The 16,873-nt window shown below is 38.7% G+C and overlaps 1 protein-coding gene across 2 annotated transcripts; it reads left to right on the top strand.

Annotated features, from left to right (window-relative positions):
* Positions 1 to 1,636: 1,636 nt before the first annotated feature.
* LOC113676186 (uncharacterized) lies at positions 1,637 to 16,611 on the top strand. Of its 2 annotated transcripts, none has more exons than XM_027192809.2 (16): positions 1,637 to 1,783; positions 5,046 to 5,193; positions 6,017 to 6,313; positions 6,475 to 6,750; positions 6,935 to 7,204; positions 7,715 to 8,011; positions 8,904 to 9,200; positions 9,307 to 9,669; positions 10,121 to 10,212; positions 10,699 to 10,918; positions 11,357 to 11,608; positions 11,847 to 11,883; positions 12,302 to 12,495; positions 12,964 to 13,104; positions 13,451 to 15,234; positions 16,021 to 16,611. In XM_027192809.2, the coding sequence occupies exons 2-16, from the start codon at positions 5,112 to 5,114 to the stop codon at positions 16,021 to 16,023; spliced, it is 4,605 nt and encodes a 1,534-aa protein (XP_027048610.2). In that variant the 5' UTR covers positions 1,637 to 1,783; positions 5,046 to 5,111; the 3' UTR covers positions 16,024 to 16,611. The 2 variants fall into 2 exon arrangements, with proteins under 2 accessions (XP_027048610.2, XP_027048609.2); XM_027192808.2 differs by having other exon boundaries at positions 15,552 to 16,611.
* The last annotated feature ends 262 nt before the right edge of the window (positions 16,612 to 16,873 follow it).

Genomic DNA, 16,873 nt, shown 5'->3' with positions numbered 1-16,873 from the left:
CAAAACCAAACGAAGTGGCGCCGTATATCCTCTGAAAAATTTAAAAGGGCAGAAAATTTTACAAAGCGGGATTATTTTGCTAACACGAGGTCGAGGTAAGGCTAGATTGATATCGCCATTTTTATGCAGTGTTGTAGAGTCTTAAAACGGGATTTTTGATAAATCGTGCTCAATAAGTAGAGATGTATGCCAGGTTGGGTGATTAAATTTTCATTGTGAAATCAAAATCTGAGAGTTGAGTCAAAACAAAACGAATCAACCACTGAAACAAAAAGAAAACTGAAAAAAACGTATCATGAATGGTAAATCTCTGATGGTCCCTGTCAGCTGTGCAACACGTACAGTGTCACATGCAGTCTAGCTTTTTCATCGCCACTCTGTTTTTCCGGCTAAGAAACCAATTTTCCCTGTTTTTGAGTTTTTCTGTCTTTTTGCTCAGGGTTTCTTTATCTTTTTTTATATTTCCATGTTAAAACGCAAAAGTACATAAAAAATAAAGTGCATTTGTAAATCAGGTTCACATATACCCGTTTTTGATGATGGCACAAAGATTTAAATTGTGTTTTCATAGATCTGTGATGGTTCTCTGTGTAGTACGAGTTCTAAGAATGTTTTGACGGGCGGTTCCTTTACTAAGAGAGAGAAAAAAATATACAGTTTCTCAAAGGCTAAAAAACATTTCCCAAGCAATTGTTTAAAACAGCACAAGAAAACAATGCGGGAAAATGAATGAGTTTTTCTGGCCCTATTGTGGCTTTTCTTGCTAATTACACCTCGATCACATGAGTACAATTTACATGTAATTCGGAATTTTTCATAATCTAATTGCCAACCGGTTAATTGGTTTAAGCAGCTCAAAGGAAATTTAGCCGCGAGTTTTGCATCTTTAAGTTGGCATGAAAATCTAATAAATTTTGAAGAACTTCGTTAAAACTAACTGGATTTATCAGATCACCTGACAGACTAAGGAAACAGTCTGCTCTGAAACTGAATATTCTAAATCGCTCGTAGTTTGCATGTCAATTAAAGAAACAGAGGCGCTATCCATTCCTAAAGTGCCTTTGTATTTAATTTTCGGCGGAGACGCAGTTGAAATAATTTTATCACAGAGACGGAACCGCTCCCAAGTTGGCGATTCACCTGTGCAGAAGACAGTTTGTAAACATTGACAATTTGCGGCATTAGAGAGGATACCAGTAGACAGATTTTTTCATTATTCAAAAGTGAGTCTTTAAGTTCGAGGGTAAGGTAAACACGCTCTTTCCTCGTTTAAATAAAAGCTTTTCATTATCGCATTTAAGATTCTTTTATCAAAATTGCAGTCATGTTGAAAATCTTAACTTCCGGCGGAAATCACGCTCACAATCTCACTGTGTTTCCATCAACAATTTCTTTCCTAATATAATTTCCAAAATTACCTTCTTCGCTATTAAACGTTTTTTGAAGGATCATCATGCTATTTTTGCGCGAGATACAAACAAAACGATTTAGAACAGCCCGACAGCTATTGTCTTTGCGACCTGCTAAGGAAAATAATAGATTGGCGCGTTCAACGCACAATTGTATTATGATTGAGTGATTGACATATGTCACGAGGTCGCCGAATTGAGAGTGTTTCAAAAGCTCCGCTATCGTTAATAGTGGTCATGTCTTCATTACTTCTTTGAAGGTTTTCAGTGTGGGGAACGTTCGTTTCGATTTCAGGAAAGGATAAAAGAGAAAAACAAATAACACAGAGCAGAGACTACAACTTTAGACATCGTTCCCCGAGTGGTCGCGTTCGGTAGGTATTGTTATCCTACTGAATATAGCAAGTTCTGTGTGAACAACGCTTTTGAAGTGTGTCCATTTTTGTGCTTTATGTTTACCAAGCTTCTTGTGTTTGTAGGTTAATTTTCTTAATGCATTCTTTAGAACTAGTCTTGTGATGGTCTTGCGACCAGTTAAATTACTAACATAAGGTTTGGCGCCCGAGTAATCCATGGCATCTCGTAGACGCTAGCCTGCTGGCTATTAGCTGAGTAGACATAAACAGCTTCTGGTTCGCTGGGTTTATTTGAACTCCTCGCTCCTAAATTTATCCTCTATTATTTTCTCGCTAACGAATATTCGGGAAGAAACTTGTAAACGTGTTAGGTCGATAACGAGAGGATTACGAGGCTTTTGTGAGAACGGAAGCTACAGATTTTCTTCAGTCTCGTAAGAAGATAGCGAGTTGAGATGTATAATTTCCTTCGCAACTCGGTATTACATCGAATCTCGTTTTGAACCTTGATGTCGAGATCTAAATTACTAATGGTTTTAAAAGCAATTCAAATTTTGAGTCTCCTCTTTAAAAAGCTCTCGTCACTAAACTAAAAGTTTTGGTAATGAGAGCTTCATATTAAAAAATACAATGACCACAATAAATTGGGCCAAATGTGCGAAATTACATCTCACTTTATGAATTTTGAACCAAAGAACGTATTCATTCTCTGTGCTTTGTTTTAAAACATCTTTAACTGTAATTTCACTTGAATAAAGTTGGCTTTTTAACGGAAAATAATCTCGTTTTGTATTTTTTAAAAATGAGCCGGAGCCACTCTCGAATTTTTCCACACCGATCAAAAGCGCCTATCTTTGTTATGTTTGAGACTAATGTCATACGTACGAAAATCTTCCCATGGGTAAAAGGCGACATAAATTAGCTTCGAGTGTTATTTACCCACATTTCTGTCGTTATCTACCTCTGTTTGCCGTATAATTTACTCAGATAACACTTTGCATGTTTCTTACGTTCAATCTGGCGTCGTTTATAAACGACATGTGTGTATCAAGTTATGACTTCTGTGGGGAATCAACATGTTTTCCTGTGGTTTAATTCGCAAGGTTGTTTTATCGATAAATAATAAAACGTTGAAGAAATCAAAAGTTATGTTGTGATTTCGGTTTGTGTGTTACACGACACCGGTAAACTTCTGAGACCAATCGAAGCAAGGTGCATATTGACGCGAGACATCAATTCTGCGAGATAAGGACAAAGCGGTATTTTTCTTGTAGGTCAAATAACTTCATGGGTTGCCATTGTGCTTCAGATAGTATAAGCTAATTTTGATTAAAGTTTTAAAATCTCGACTTTCATATCGTGTTTTATTTCGACATCTTTTCCAATGGGAACTCGATGCTGCAATTTTTTTGTTTGACGATTGACAAAAGCTCAGTTTTTCTCAGCTTGCTTTGAAGCTTACGGTTCAATGTAGTTTTTCTTTTGTAAAGACAAAAAGACGCGAAACAATCATGGTCTGTGTTTTTGGGCATTAGAGCCAGAATTATGCGTTTGAATACTGTTTACACTTTTTCTTTTCTTTTATAAATCTTCCAATCTTGTTGCTCAGCCTATTGTACAAGATCGGCTTTCTCAGCTGGAAAACTTTCAAATATCCGCAAAAGCTCACGCACGTTTGAAAAAAGACAAAGAAAAACTCTACGCGCTGTCTCGATAAACCATACTTCTCAAAGCCTCTTTTATTTTCTTTGTTGTTTGAAACACGCTAGGGACTAAATAAATAACAGTATCTGTGAATGTAATTGCCTTAGTAGGAATCCCTGTTAATAACAATCACTCAACAACTGACTGAGAGGTTCGTTTAGCATTCTTGAGCAAGGAAAAAAAAGTCACGCTCAATTCACTTCAAACCTGCATGATAAGCACATGTTTTATATGTGACTGCACCATTGGTGCTGAAAACTTTAGCTTATGATAGCTAGTGACTTTTTAAACAACGGGATTTGTAAATGTAACAAAATTGAAATAGTGAAGTGAAGTTAACTTGTGGATGTTGTTGATAGAAGACAGTGGGTGTTCAGGTATCAAGTTTTATAGTCCATTTATGTCTGTAATGTCCTAAGGTGCACGTTGCTTGCCCCCTTGCCAGTTCTAACACTTGGTTTTATAATGCTGTAAGGATATGGCAATGAAAAATTCTTGGACCCATTATTTCAAATGCTTGGGTCTTTGTTTCTGTATTGGTCTTTTGTTATCAAGGTTTCTTGATGGCTTTCCTTCCCCATTCTAACTTTGAACATTTGTCAAAATTGCACATTTTAGTCCAAGGGAAGGTATTAAGGTATTTTCCTATTTACTATCAAGTCACTTGAGATGTCAAAGATGTTTTAGTTCTTACTTTATTGAGCTTGAGCATATACATTAGTGCTCTTGCAGGAACCATTTTGGTCACCATTGAGTGTAGAGAAAAGTTTTAGGGACCAAATTATTCAGTGAAAGTTGATAAATCTCTGACTTGTATTTGGCGGTCAAGTACATTTGGCAAGCTGTAACATTTTAATTTTTTTAATTTTTATGATATGTTAGTATTCTTAAAAAGAAATTGAAATTCTTCACCTGTTTGGTAATCTGATAAATGTAGAAATCTTCAGAGAAACTGGAAAGTTTATTCTTTATTGTCGATTCAAACTATCATCAGTGATCTTCAGCCCTTTTATTGTTATACTTTATATAAATAATGTCACCATTCATGATCCAATATATCTTAATAAGTATTATGAATATCCCAAAATCCAATTAAAACAAACAGGGAACTGCTACTCAGAACCCCAATATGTTCTTTGTATGAGAGTTTCAAAATCTGGTAAGGTAGAAGATAGAAGCATGATACGCTATTAAATGTAAAAAGCACATTTGGTGTAAATGTATGGATGATCATTCTTCTCCACCATGTAACTCCCAAAAGTAATTGACATGGAACTTCTCCCTGAAATATCCATAAGGTATCTAGCAAACAGGTAATGAGAATATCAACTAATTTACAAGAAAATTTGAAGCAGCAAGAGGGGGCAATTAATAATCAGATCCTGGGAGTTAAAGGGTTCACTTTGATATTTCTTAAATTGTAAAGGTGACCAAACAGATGAATCAAAATGCTTGAAATCTCGTGTGCATGTACTGGGTATATTATTCGAAGGAACACATGTATCCTGTTTAATGTTTTTATCAGAGACTGCATGTGAGTAATATGACCTTTGGTGTATTTTCTTTTATGTCTCAGATTTTTGGTGGAGACCATGAGTGTAATCAGCATTGATTGACAGTCTTTTTAATTTCAAGCTTGGAGATGAGATATCAAGGAATGGGACAGTCATCTGTCTCTGTTTTCATATTATGTTGTATGTGGATCCAGACTGCTAAGGGTCAAGGTAGCCTCATTGTTGTGTTTTATGAATATTGTTTTATAGCAATCAGGGGGAAACTGTCTGTGCACACAAAGAAATCAAATATTGGAGTTCAGAGGGGTTTTTGGTGGAAATGGAATTTATTTGATTTGTGGTTTTTTCTCTCAAGGACCAAGATTTAGCATTAATATGCATTTATCTTTAACATTGGGAATTGCAAATCACACTAGTTAAAAGTCATTTTGATCTTATCTTCATCCAGTCATTCTAATAGAATAAATATTAATAAAAGGATGTAAAATGCAAGTCATTTGGAAATTATTGTGAACCTCCAAGACCCTATACCACTTGTTGGGCTTAAAATCAAAGAACAGTTGCTCTCCACAGTCAGTATTCTGGGTAGCAGACATTTTTTTTTCTGATAGATAGGCCTCTCTTATGTTAATTTTCTTTCTAAAATTTTCTTTTACCTGTTAAATAAATTTTGTCTCTTCATGGTCGTAGCCCTAGCTTCTGATAGTGTTGCATCTTTGTATGGATAAACAGCAATTTTGCTGATATAATGCTTGGTTAGCCCTTTGCATCCTAATGTCAGTATGCATATTTTCCATACTGTTCTATGTACATTTCATAACATGCTGACAAGGAGAATTTGTTTAACAATCTGGAGCTTTTTTGGTTAGTGATCATTTCCTTTATTCTCATGACCACAATGTTTGATTCAGGGGTGGTAATGTAAATAGAAATTAACTGTTAACTGCTCTTAGTGGTCTGATGGGTTATGCTCACAAAGTATTTAACTAGCCAACACTTCTTTATTATTCATCTTTGTGTCCTTACACTTCAGGACGCGAACCTGTTATCACAGAACATCCTTCTGATGCTATTGTTCTTAAGGGGTCACCAACTGAACTGAAATGTAGTGCCTCTGGATCTCCCACACCATCAATTTCCTGGATTAAGGATGGAATTCCTATATCAAGTGATAAAGGTGGGAGAAGAACAATTCTACCTGAAGGAAACCTCTACTTTGTGCGAACTGTGTCAAATAAGCGGAAAAGATCTGATAGTGGTACTTATCAATGTGTGGCTATCAATCGCTATGGTACAGCACGCAGCCAAAAAGCAACTTTGTTGATTGGAAGTAAGTGATTATGTCATGATGCAGCTGCTTATATCACCAACAACTGTTCTTTTCAAAAATAGCATAACACTGACATTAACACAATTTGATCACCTATATGTGGCGATTTTGTATAATGTTATTACTAATAATAATCAATTATGCACAATCTCATCTTCTAGCGCTGAAGAAAGTGTTCCGATCGAAACCTTACAACCAAACGGCATATCCTGGAGAGTCAGTTGTTATGAAATGTTCTCCTCCAAGGGGTTACCCTGTTCCTACTGTTTCTTGGTTACATAACGGCCTCCCTGTTACAAACACAAGCAGGACATTCATTTCACCCAAAGGAAACTTGACAATTTCTTCAGTTACTGAGGCTGATCAAGGAACCTACGTGTGTAAATCAAGCAGCCCTCTTGGGAAACAAAACAGCAACAAAGCATGGCTTACTATTGGTATGTAAAAATTTTGATTAAGATTGTTATCAATTTGTATTAAATTGCTTCCTGTGGGATGAGATAGTTAAGTATTTTTGCAATTGTTATGAGCAGACCTCAGAAATAACAGTTATCTTATAGCTATTTAAAGCTTGAATGTAAATGTAAGTGCTTTTTGTTGAAGGTTTTTTCTTCTCTTTAGAGAAACCAGGCAAACCCCTCACTGTCAAACCAACCTCGCAAAATGTGCTCACTGGAATGAATGCAACTTTCCAATGCTATTACAGAGATGGTCCTCAGGATGAAGTAATGTGGGAAAAAGAAGATGGATCTCTGCTTAGTTCAAGGCATGTTGTGGAAAAAGGATTCTTGACAATAGAAAATGTGACAGTGCAAGACAAAGGAACTTATGTCTGCAGAGTAAAAACAGGTGCACAGGACCTTACACTTCAAGTCACTCTCAAGGTTAAAAGTAAGTATTTGCCAATAGATGAGCTGCGATTTGTTTTTGTTTTGTTTTGTTCTTATTCAAGATGTTAAATGATGCAGATACAGTTACTGTTAGTAATAACTTATTATCAAAATTTATGGAATGAATTGGTCACTTTGGGGAGATTCAAAACATAAAAGGATTCTGAAAGTAGTCACAGAGTTCTCTTAACACTTGGCACTTGGATATGTAGTATATGTACATATATACATTTTGATATCCATTGATTTGGATACAGATTACCCAGGAAAGAAGGAATTCCTTGTTGTCTTTATAACCCTGAGGTTTTCTAACTGACTTGTTTTCACAAAAACTTTAACTTTTTGGAAGAGTGCTTCTCTAAAGGAGTAGAGAGGCTCACATAGAAAAGTTTGATTGTAACTGGTTGGTAGTTTTATACAGAGGTAATATTACTCTGTATATTTTTCTCACAAGAAGCTGATGATTAGGAATGTTACTAAATGTTTACATTTCTTGTTAAATTTCTTTCAGCTAAACCAAGAATTGTTCAACCCCCAGGGGATGTTATTGTCAAGGAGGGAAGCCCAGCTAAGTTTGTTTGTAATGCCACTGGAGATCCTCAGCCAACTGTAATCTGGGAAAAACAAGGGAAAGACTCATCCTCTATGTTCCCAGCAATGAATTATTATGGTGGTAGATTCTCTGTTTCAAGCTATGGTCTTTCCTTGGATATTTCTAGAGTAGAGAAGCAAGATGAAGGGGTGTACACTTGTTGGGCATTGATTCCTGGTGCTACTATATCTGCTGATGCAACACTTACAGTCATTGGTATGAGCGTGATCTGATCTTTGTGTTTTTATTTATACTAGTTGACCTTTATCCTCTCTGGGAATTTGAAGCATAATTTAACATTCAACCGATGTGTGAAATTGTAGTTTGCACTTACAGGGTGTGAAATTTACTTTTTTTTCTGATAGCCACTTGGCTCCTAAATTCTTCAAAGTGGTAGCCAATTAAAAAAAAAGTTGGTCGCCATTTTCAAAGACAAACAAAATCTTTCATTACCCTGTCAGCGTTCTAGATAGACCCTCCAAAATTAAGTTAGGGAAAAGATCTTTAACATGCTACAAAGTGGACACTAGGATGTATGATATGCAACGTTCAGGCTCATCTAAATCCAAGATGGCGTCTAGTTATCGACCGAGATGCATGTGCTACGTTTTGGAAACAAACTCAACGAGGAAGTTTGTCGCGGATTTATCTTTGCAAATTTATTTAATTCACTATATCTCTTAGTAAGGTTATGATGAAATGTTGTAGTCACCAATTTGGTGACTAACTTTCAGGATTTGGTCGCCAAAGTGAAAAATTTAGTCACATTGGCGCCTTTATTAGGCGCAATTTCACGCCCTGACTTATTATTTATTTTTAAGACCAAGCTTTGGAAACTGAAGTTCAGTTCTTTTAAATTAATATTTATCAGTGATGATAAGGTATTAGGCATACAATAATTTTTAGATCTGATAGAATTTGTAGAGGATCATTACTATTATCTCTAAAGGTTCCTGTGCCATATAAAGGCACCTTTTAATTTGGTTAAGGTAATCATGGCAAGTGAGTCATCAAGAGAATCTGTGTGGTTATCCATGACCTGATTCAAATTAGTGCACGGTTTAAAGAAAAACTGTGCATGTCCTGATTTCTGGAGTTTTGCCTTTAGGACCCACAGATATTGTGCCATCAGTCGTGACAGGTCCGCTTAATCAATCGGTGGATGAAGGAACAAATGTAGATTTCTTCTGTGAAGTGAAAGGCAGCCCTGAGCCATCTGTCAGCTGGTTTCTGAATGATGATGACTTTTCACTGCAGAGTACAGCTAGGATTTCAATAACACAGACTGGTTTGACCTCACACCTGACCATTTCTAATGCAATTGTGAATGATAAAGGAATGTACAAATGTGTTGCCACTAGCAAAATTGGAACTGCCTCAGAGGAAGCAGAGCTAAAAGTGAACGGTAAGTTTTTTGTTGTAGAAAGATCTCAACCTTGAATTCAGTGAGTAAACTGAATTTTCCTCTATAATCCTAATTGTTGCATTTGTATCTCTCTCTCTCTATTCAGAAGTGATCATTACTATCACATCCCCTCCTACAACGATGCCAACACCAAAACCCACACTTCCTCCTTTGGATGTAGTTGTGACTTCTGTGACACACAACTCTGTGGATTTAGCATGGAGTTCTGTGACTTCTTCAGATGTCTCAGACATCATGTATGTAGTGGAGTTCCGCAAAAGGAATGGCAAGCAGCCATGGAATACAGCTGTAAGCTCCCTGAAGGAAGACAAGCTTACTGTTAAAAACCTGGAATCTGAAACATGGTACTTGTTCAATGTACGAGCAGTGGGCCCAGATGACAGTACTCTCACAAAACCTTTAAAACCACTGTCCCATAGGACCAAGAAAGCACCAGTGGTAGCCATAAGTAAGTTAGATATTACATGTGTAGCAAATTTATTGGTTATTTTCCATGATGATACTGGTTTGCGTACCATGAAGCAACTTGAATTTTTGCCCCTGCTCCATAAGTGGGAAGATAGTCTATTACCAGTACTTCCCCCTCCCCCCCCCCCCCGGCATTTTTCCAGGTTTCCTAGGCATTCATAGGTACTCTTGGTTCCAGGAAGGCACAGAGAGTGTAAAGTATCTTGTCCAAGAGTCAATTATGATCATGATCAGGCCTTGATGATCAGAACTTTTAGGGGAAAGGTGTACCAACTTAGTAGGTTGTTAGAATTTCTTCTCTGTTTAGTGGAAGCATTGAAGTAAAGAGAGAGTTTTGTTCCAAAATGATCCAGGAAGGCTTGGAGAATGCTAATATGGATTCTGTGGGACAATATGACATGAATTAATGGTTTGATTACTTTTGATTTCAGAACCGTCTCCGACTGTGGACCAGTGGAAAAATGTAAGAATCAATATTGATGCAAAACCTGCTGGACATAACAAGATTAACATATCATGGACTGTAAGTAAATGAAAGCTTATATCACGAGAGCTTAGCTGTTGAAAAATAGCACTGGATTCAAAGTAGAAATAGCCTTTTCTTTTCTTGTTCAAAAGGAGTTGTTCAGAACTGAAGTTCTTCTCTTTTTTCCACCAAGCTAGTGAAAGTGATTCAAAAGAAATATGAAACTATCAGTAACACTCTCTCGTAAGGTTTGGAACCAAATCAACTAGTTAAACCAACTATTTTCTTAATTGTTTATTGAAGTAGCCTTTTCCAGTGGTGGAGGAGTGAAAAAACGAGGGAGGCTGGGGTGACCCGACCCAAACTCTCTCGTTTCCAAAAAATCTCGGATGTCTGCAGGAAGAAAATTACGTATTTGACCAGTTCTTCACTTGCTTCGGTACTACAGTACAATTAAATTTAATTTACAGTGTAGTGCCACGACTAGAAACTTCTGTAAAATTAAAATTTTTTGTGTGTGTGTGTGTGTGTGTGTGCGTGTAGATTTCAGAGCCAATGGATGGAACAAGGGCAGTTATTTATTGGAGGAAGAAAGACTCTGATGTGTTTTACATTACTCCTAATACTTCATTTGGATCGTCATACTCACTGAATGGCCTTCAGGCTAATACTAGTTATGAAATTCAAGTGCAGATCATGAATAAACAACACAAAGGGCCAAAGAGTGACTCTGCTTTCGCTAAAACACTTGCGAAGCCGAAAGGTGAGTTAAAAAGGGAAAAAATTGCCCTCAATAGCTCACTTTCGATAAAAAGAGAAGAACAAATCATGTGGCTCCAGGGAATAAACTTTAAAGTTTGTAGAGTTTTCTCTGTGGAGCCTCGTGGATAATCGAAGCTATGTGGGGGGAATGTTTTGTGATCCAGGATTGCGTTGGATTGCGGTCGATTGTTTTAGAACGCTCCGTGATCGTAATCGGTCCAGAAAACTTGCGCTACACTCTTCAGTCAATCAGATTCAAACTAAAACCAATCGCGACTTGGTCATACGCATTTTGTGTAGTTTTCTTGTTCTTACTCTGATTTCTCATTGGCTCCTTGTTATATAGTCCTTTTTCTAATTGTTTGTTGCAATTATTTCGGTTTTGGCTCTACCACCCTCATATGAAAACCGCGTTGTCTTCTCAATTTTTCCTCCATAGGTGTTGACGTTGTATCTAGTGAGGGAAAAATACCCACAACAGACCTTGTTGGCTCCGACGGAGAAGTCAGTGTAGTTGAAGCGCGTACCGACTCAGATGACACCTGGTATAAGATAAAAATGTTTGTACGTCAGCCATGGTTCATTGGTACTATGGGTGCAGTTGCTTGGGTAATCCTCTTAGTCGTGGTACTGCTGTTGTACAGACAGAGGCGACATAGGAAGAAGCCAAAAAAAGCCCTGACCTCAAATGGTAGGTTTTTCTTTCCTCTTCACGGTAACATCTTTTGTTTTTGCACTTTCCATGTACAACAAAACTATTCCGAGGAGCATCGAGATATGGTGTCTATATTAATCAAGGGAGGTCGTGGAATTTGATATTTTCACTGTCCATTTAGTTAAAATCCCAAACGCCTGTGCCGATCGAACATTTTCACCCAAATCTTTCAAGCTAAATGAGATTGTGATTTGACTTTATTTTTTCTTTTTAGTGCGTTTACCTGCTGACAACATGCCGGGGAGTCCAGGGTAAGTCTTGCTCTCTTAGTATAGGTAAATGGAAGGTTTGAATTTTGATGACCCCTTTTCCACGGAACGATGCAATACACGTATTGATTCAGCTACGTCACTCACTCTTGGTGGAATTTCAAAGGTTTAGGCCAAATTTTTTAGCGGGTCACTAGCAATTCATTTTAATCTTGTTCATTCTTGATCATCCGTAGTTCATTGCTCCCTTGTCACACCAAACCAATATCTAGTAGATTTCTTCAAACTGAGAGTGGTTTTGTAAGGCGTAAGATAGAAAACATTGTAAAACAAATCACGGTAGCGAGCGAGTTTTCTTGATCTATCACGGTTCGAAGTAAAGCATAATTAGGGCAATCCTGGAAATTGCCCAGTTATTGATGTATAATTGTATTTTTGTCTTTTTGTCTTTTCGCAAAAGTACCCGTGCTTCAAAGTTCTTGTGGATGGAAGAGCGAAATTCAGACCCAACTCACCAACTCACCAATAACAGATCTAGCGACAGCTCAACTTCCGATTGTACACGTCAAATGGCAAATTGCTGCCGAGGGAGAGGAGGCTCGTCTAGTAACAGTCTTGACTTACCCAATAAAATTTCTTTGAACCAGTTGTCAGGTAGGAGAATTGTTCTTCTTGAAGTCATCTGTTAAAGAAAAAAAAAGTGAGAAAAAACGAAATGTTAGTTTTTAAAGAAAGATCGTATATTATAGGACAAGTTTGATGAAAGCATTAAGCTTGGGTTAACAACAAAAGACTCTAAATAGTGACAACTTTATCTTTGCAAGAAGTACGAAGTCGTTTTGAGTTAATCAGAACGCACGACGAAAGCACGTGACGCATTCGTGACAAATGCGGGAAAACGCTGCGGGAATCAATTCGTGAGAAGCTCTTGGCTTTAATCTCCTTGACTTGAAACTCACTTTTGTTTCTGATTGGCTAGCATGATACAAAACTCATAGGATCATGGAAGTCTGTGTTTCCATTTGCTTTTGCACACGAGAAATAGGTATCACGTAATGTCTGTCTTCTTGCCTTAATGTTTGAGTTTTTTAAAAATTATTATTATTTGATCACCTCTATTAGGCAGCGGAAATCGGTTGGATACGAACCACTACAGCCCGGCTGATGTACAGCAAGGCAAAAGTAACAACATACCAAACTCAAAATATCACTATCAAGAGCATTTGAACAAGAGCAACAAGTTCTTGGATTCACCGCCAAATCGTGAGTACATTTTACTTTAGTTTTTCGAAGTACCACAACCCAAGCATAATGGCCAATTAGAACAGAGATCAGTCATTATTAGCCAATTAGAACCAAGAAGAATAGAACCAAGAACCAAGAAGAAAAGACAAACTGCCAAAAGGGCGGGAAAACGCGGGAATGGGGTAAAGCGAAAACAGTGGAGTTTCAGGTTACTTTTGACACTTAATTGACTACTACAATTTTTGAGACTTGGAAAATTTCATGATATCGGAAACGAGCTCTATTATGCTCTTTTTATCGAGTCAAGGCCGCACACAGGGTGTAGTAAGACTGTAACTCAAGGCGTTTTACATTTCTCCTACAGGGTATGCCACACCCAATGGATCTCGGAGTCCCTCAGAAAGCACTCTCCCGAAGAGCGGGACCAAAGAAAGAATCCGGTACCTGGACTTCCCTGAGAGTGGCACGAACAGGAGCAAATCCAGCACGAGTTCAAGGAAAAGAGACCCGAACCAGGCACCTAGTGACTCCAGCGACACGGAGAAGACCAAACCCAAGCTTAAGATTCAGTCTTTTGAGATGGCTGGAAATATTCCCACCACTAGTACCTTTCATTCTGAACCGCCTCCGACTTACGAGTCTGTCTTAAAAGAAACAGAAATGGAGATGCAGAAATTCCCGCTGACCACCGCCGAAAGGGTGGAACAAATCGAGAGTAAAAACCAGGAAGAACAAGACTCTTCTGCGAAACCCGATGCTTCTGATGCTCGAAAATCCCCAACTTTGGAGAGACCGGCCAGTCCGAGTAGCGAACGAAGCTGTAAAACTTCAACCAGTTGCGGCTCGCTTCAAAGAAAACGGAAGGCTCTCAAACCACCTCCGCGTCTAGCTATCTTCAACTGGGCGGATATGCTTCCCCCACCCCCTTCAGAGCCACCACCGAGCAGCTTAGGATCCCCACCCCCCTCCCCACCGTTCAGCGAACGAAGTGCCATGACAGGCATGACGGGAAGGACTGGTATGAGCGGTATGAGTGCTATGAGTGGAATGACAGGTATGAGCGGAATGACTGGAATGAGTGGCCAGACAGGATTGAGTGGTATGACAGGATTAACAGGAAAAACCGGAATGAGCGGGATGAGTGGTGTCACTGGGAAGAGTGGACTAACAGAACCTCACGGCCATTCGGGGAGGCGGGCACATAGAAAGGCTGGAGCCGCTTCTCATGACGGTGAAAACGACCGCGAGTCTGTGACGGGAAAATCTGAAAAGTCCAAGAAATCCCGATCGAAGCCGAAGCCTATTCCGATCGACCTCGAGGGCATTACGAGTGACATCATCATGCAATGGGCCGAGTCTGTGACGAACACTAGCGGTTCCGATGAGGAATCGTCGGCCTCAAGCCCAAGCCGAATAAGTGGTATTAGCAGTGATGGGTCTTTCTTTACTGACGCGGACTTTGCTAATGCTGTTCGTGTAGCCGCTGAATGTGGTGGGTTTAACACGGATGCTTATGGACTCATGGACTCACTCGGCATACCTCCCCCTTATGCTGCGGGCTGGAAACGCAGCAATTCATTTTCTAATGATAACGAAGCTAGCCTTGGAACCGCGGCTGCGTATGGCCCGCGTCCCCTTAGAAAAAGATGGGAAACTGGTAGCGAAGGTGACTTAGAGTATAATCCACCACCTAATCGAGTACGTCCTAGGCAAAGACGAGACAACGAAAAGGGTCCCAATGAGAAGGGACCTAACGATACAGGACCGGTGCGCATCCAGAGAATGCCCCCTGGTGAGCTTATCAGACAACTTCCCGGTATGCGAGCCCCTGTACCTATAGTACCCTCACAGCCGAGGAGACCACTTCATAGGGTTGCTCGGCCAGGGGGGCCGCCCCTGCAAACGAACCCGGCCATGCTGGTGCAGCCCTTGAAGAAGACAACGACACTTGGCGTGGTTGACCCTCGGGAACCGCTTAAGAAAAAGTACGCCATTGTGAAGAAGATACCTCAAAGTCAGGAAAACGAGAGAGGAACTGGGTATCAGAGTTGTAGCATGAGTTCAAGCAAATCAAGTACAAGTACGGCCAGTACTGTGAAGAGCAGTTCCTGTGCTCCAACCGTACATGATGACTCTGACCTGGAAGGGGTAAGCTGACGATTATTTTGACTAATATCTGAATTCTATGCATGGTGTCCTCACATTTTAAAGGTGACGATAGGAATTCAAATTTCAAGGTTGGCAGCATAGCCGCCTGTCTTTGCCAGTGAATTTTGGTTCAGATGATATGCGAAGCTGTTGTATTCACATGCTGGAAAATTATCCGCAAGGCAATTCAAAGTGCTTTTTCCCTAATTAAATGTCAAGTAATTTTTTTCCCTTTCGTCCAAAATTCGTTTGCCAGGAGTGCCTTTTAGTAGGAATATTTTCTTTTATTGATCGATTATTTCCTTTTCCTTTTCCAGTCGGTGGCATAACTATAAAGCAAGATAGCTATATGGCAATGGATAGAAGAATTGGAGCTTTGTGACTGCTTTTTTTTTTCCAAATACATAAAAATTAGAAGCGTTAATCCTATGTTTTAATGCGAAGCGTTCACAAACAGTATTTGGTAACTATTAGTTCGGGTTAAAACAGTTGCGTATGTTTTTTGTTCAAGATATGGAGTTACCAGAGTTGCTTGTCCTCAAAGTAACACTGGAAAATTTTATTACTTAAAATTTTGTACTCAAATATAGCGTTTTTGTGGCATTATACAGCGGCAAACTGATTCTTTTGCTTCCTACAGTTTCAAGCTACAGTATTATGAAATGGGATCTTTATATAGATTTGTGTAGATAAATGTACAGATCGACTGGAGAAAATTTGTCCCGGGAATTTGAAAGGAGAATTCCTTTTAACTTATCTCCTAATAGTCACAATTTTATTTTACAGTGAGTCAATATATTATTGGCTGGAATTGACGTTTGGAGATCAGATGGTACTGATGAACACGCTTTATTGTAATACACAACTCTAAATTTATTTCTTTTCGTTGGTACTCCATGCGAGACGCTAAAAGAGATAAAAAGCATTTATTTTTCATGATATAAAATTATAGGCAGATTTTTAAAGTAAAAATGTGATTTGTTGTTGTTTTTTTTATGATTGAATTTTATACATTGACAATGAAAGTGGAGATGCGCCAGGTCTCACTCGCGTGGTCCTAGATATCCCAAAAATATGTACGATCCGATTTTTATGTTGGGCAGAATTTAAAAGAATATTATTTGAATTGTTTTGTATAAGAGAAATTGATGTTTACTTTAGAAAATTCCAAATAACGTTTTCCAAAGAATGTACTCGTATTCAAAAACAGCAGACAGTAAAATTTAATAACGTTATTTTATTTAAGAGCTTCAAAGCCTGCGTTTAGTCAGCATATCTGTTCCTGATAAGTATTTTTAATGAATCATTTGGATTTTGGCATAAGCGACTTTGTATGAACAACAATGCAGTAAACAATAAATTGCTAATTACCTTGAATCAGTGTGCTGTGTTAGTGCGCATACCCCAAACCCCACGGGGGTACTCTTGAATTTTTGTTGGGGGTAAGCAGCCTGGTTTTCCAAATCCTGACTCTCTTTCAGAGTAAAACGTGCTCGAATTTCAGATCTGTCCTTTCATAGTCTATAGCCATTTTCAGACTTGGCAACGGTGCCTTAGTGAGAGGATCAGCTCAAATGATATTTTTCGGTTAGGGACCAGTTACCATTTGCCGCCTTGGCGGGGGAGGGGGCAGAGGATT

Source organism: Pocillopora damicornis, chromosome 6 (genome assembly GCF_964200805.1).
Source record: "Pocillopora damicornis chromosome 6, jaPocDami1.2, whole genome shotgun sequence".
Taxonomy (NCBI): domain Eukaryota; kingdom Metazoa; phylum Cnidaria; class Anthozoa; order Scleractinia; family Pocilloporidae; genus Pocillopora; species Pocillopora damicornis.
Note: the sequence above shows the minus strand (reverse complement) of the source record. Positions and strands in the feature narration are given on the sequence as shown.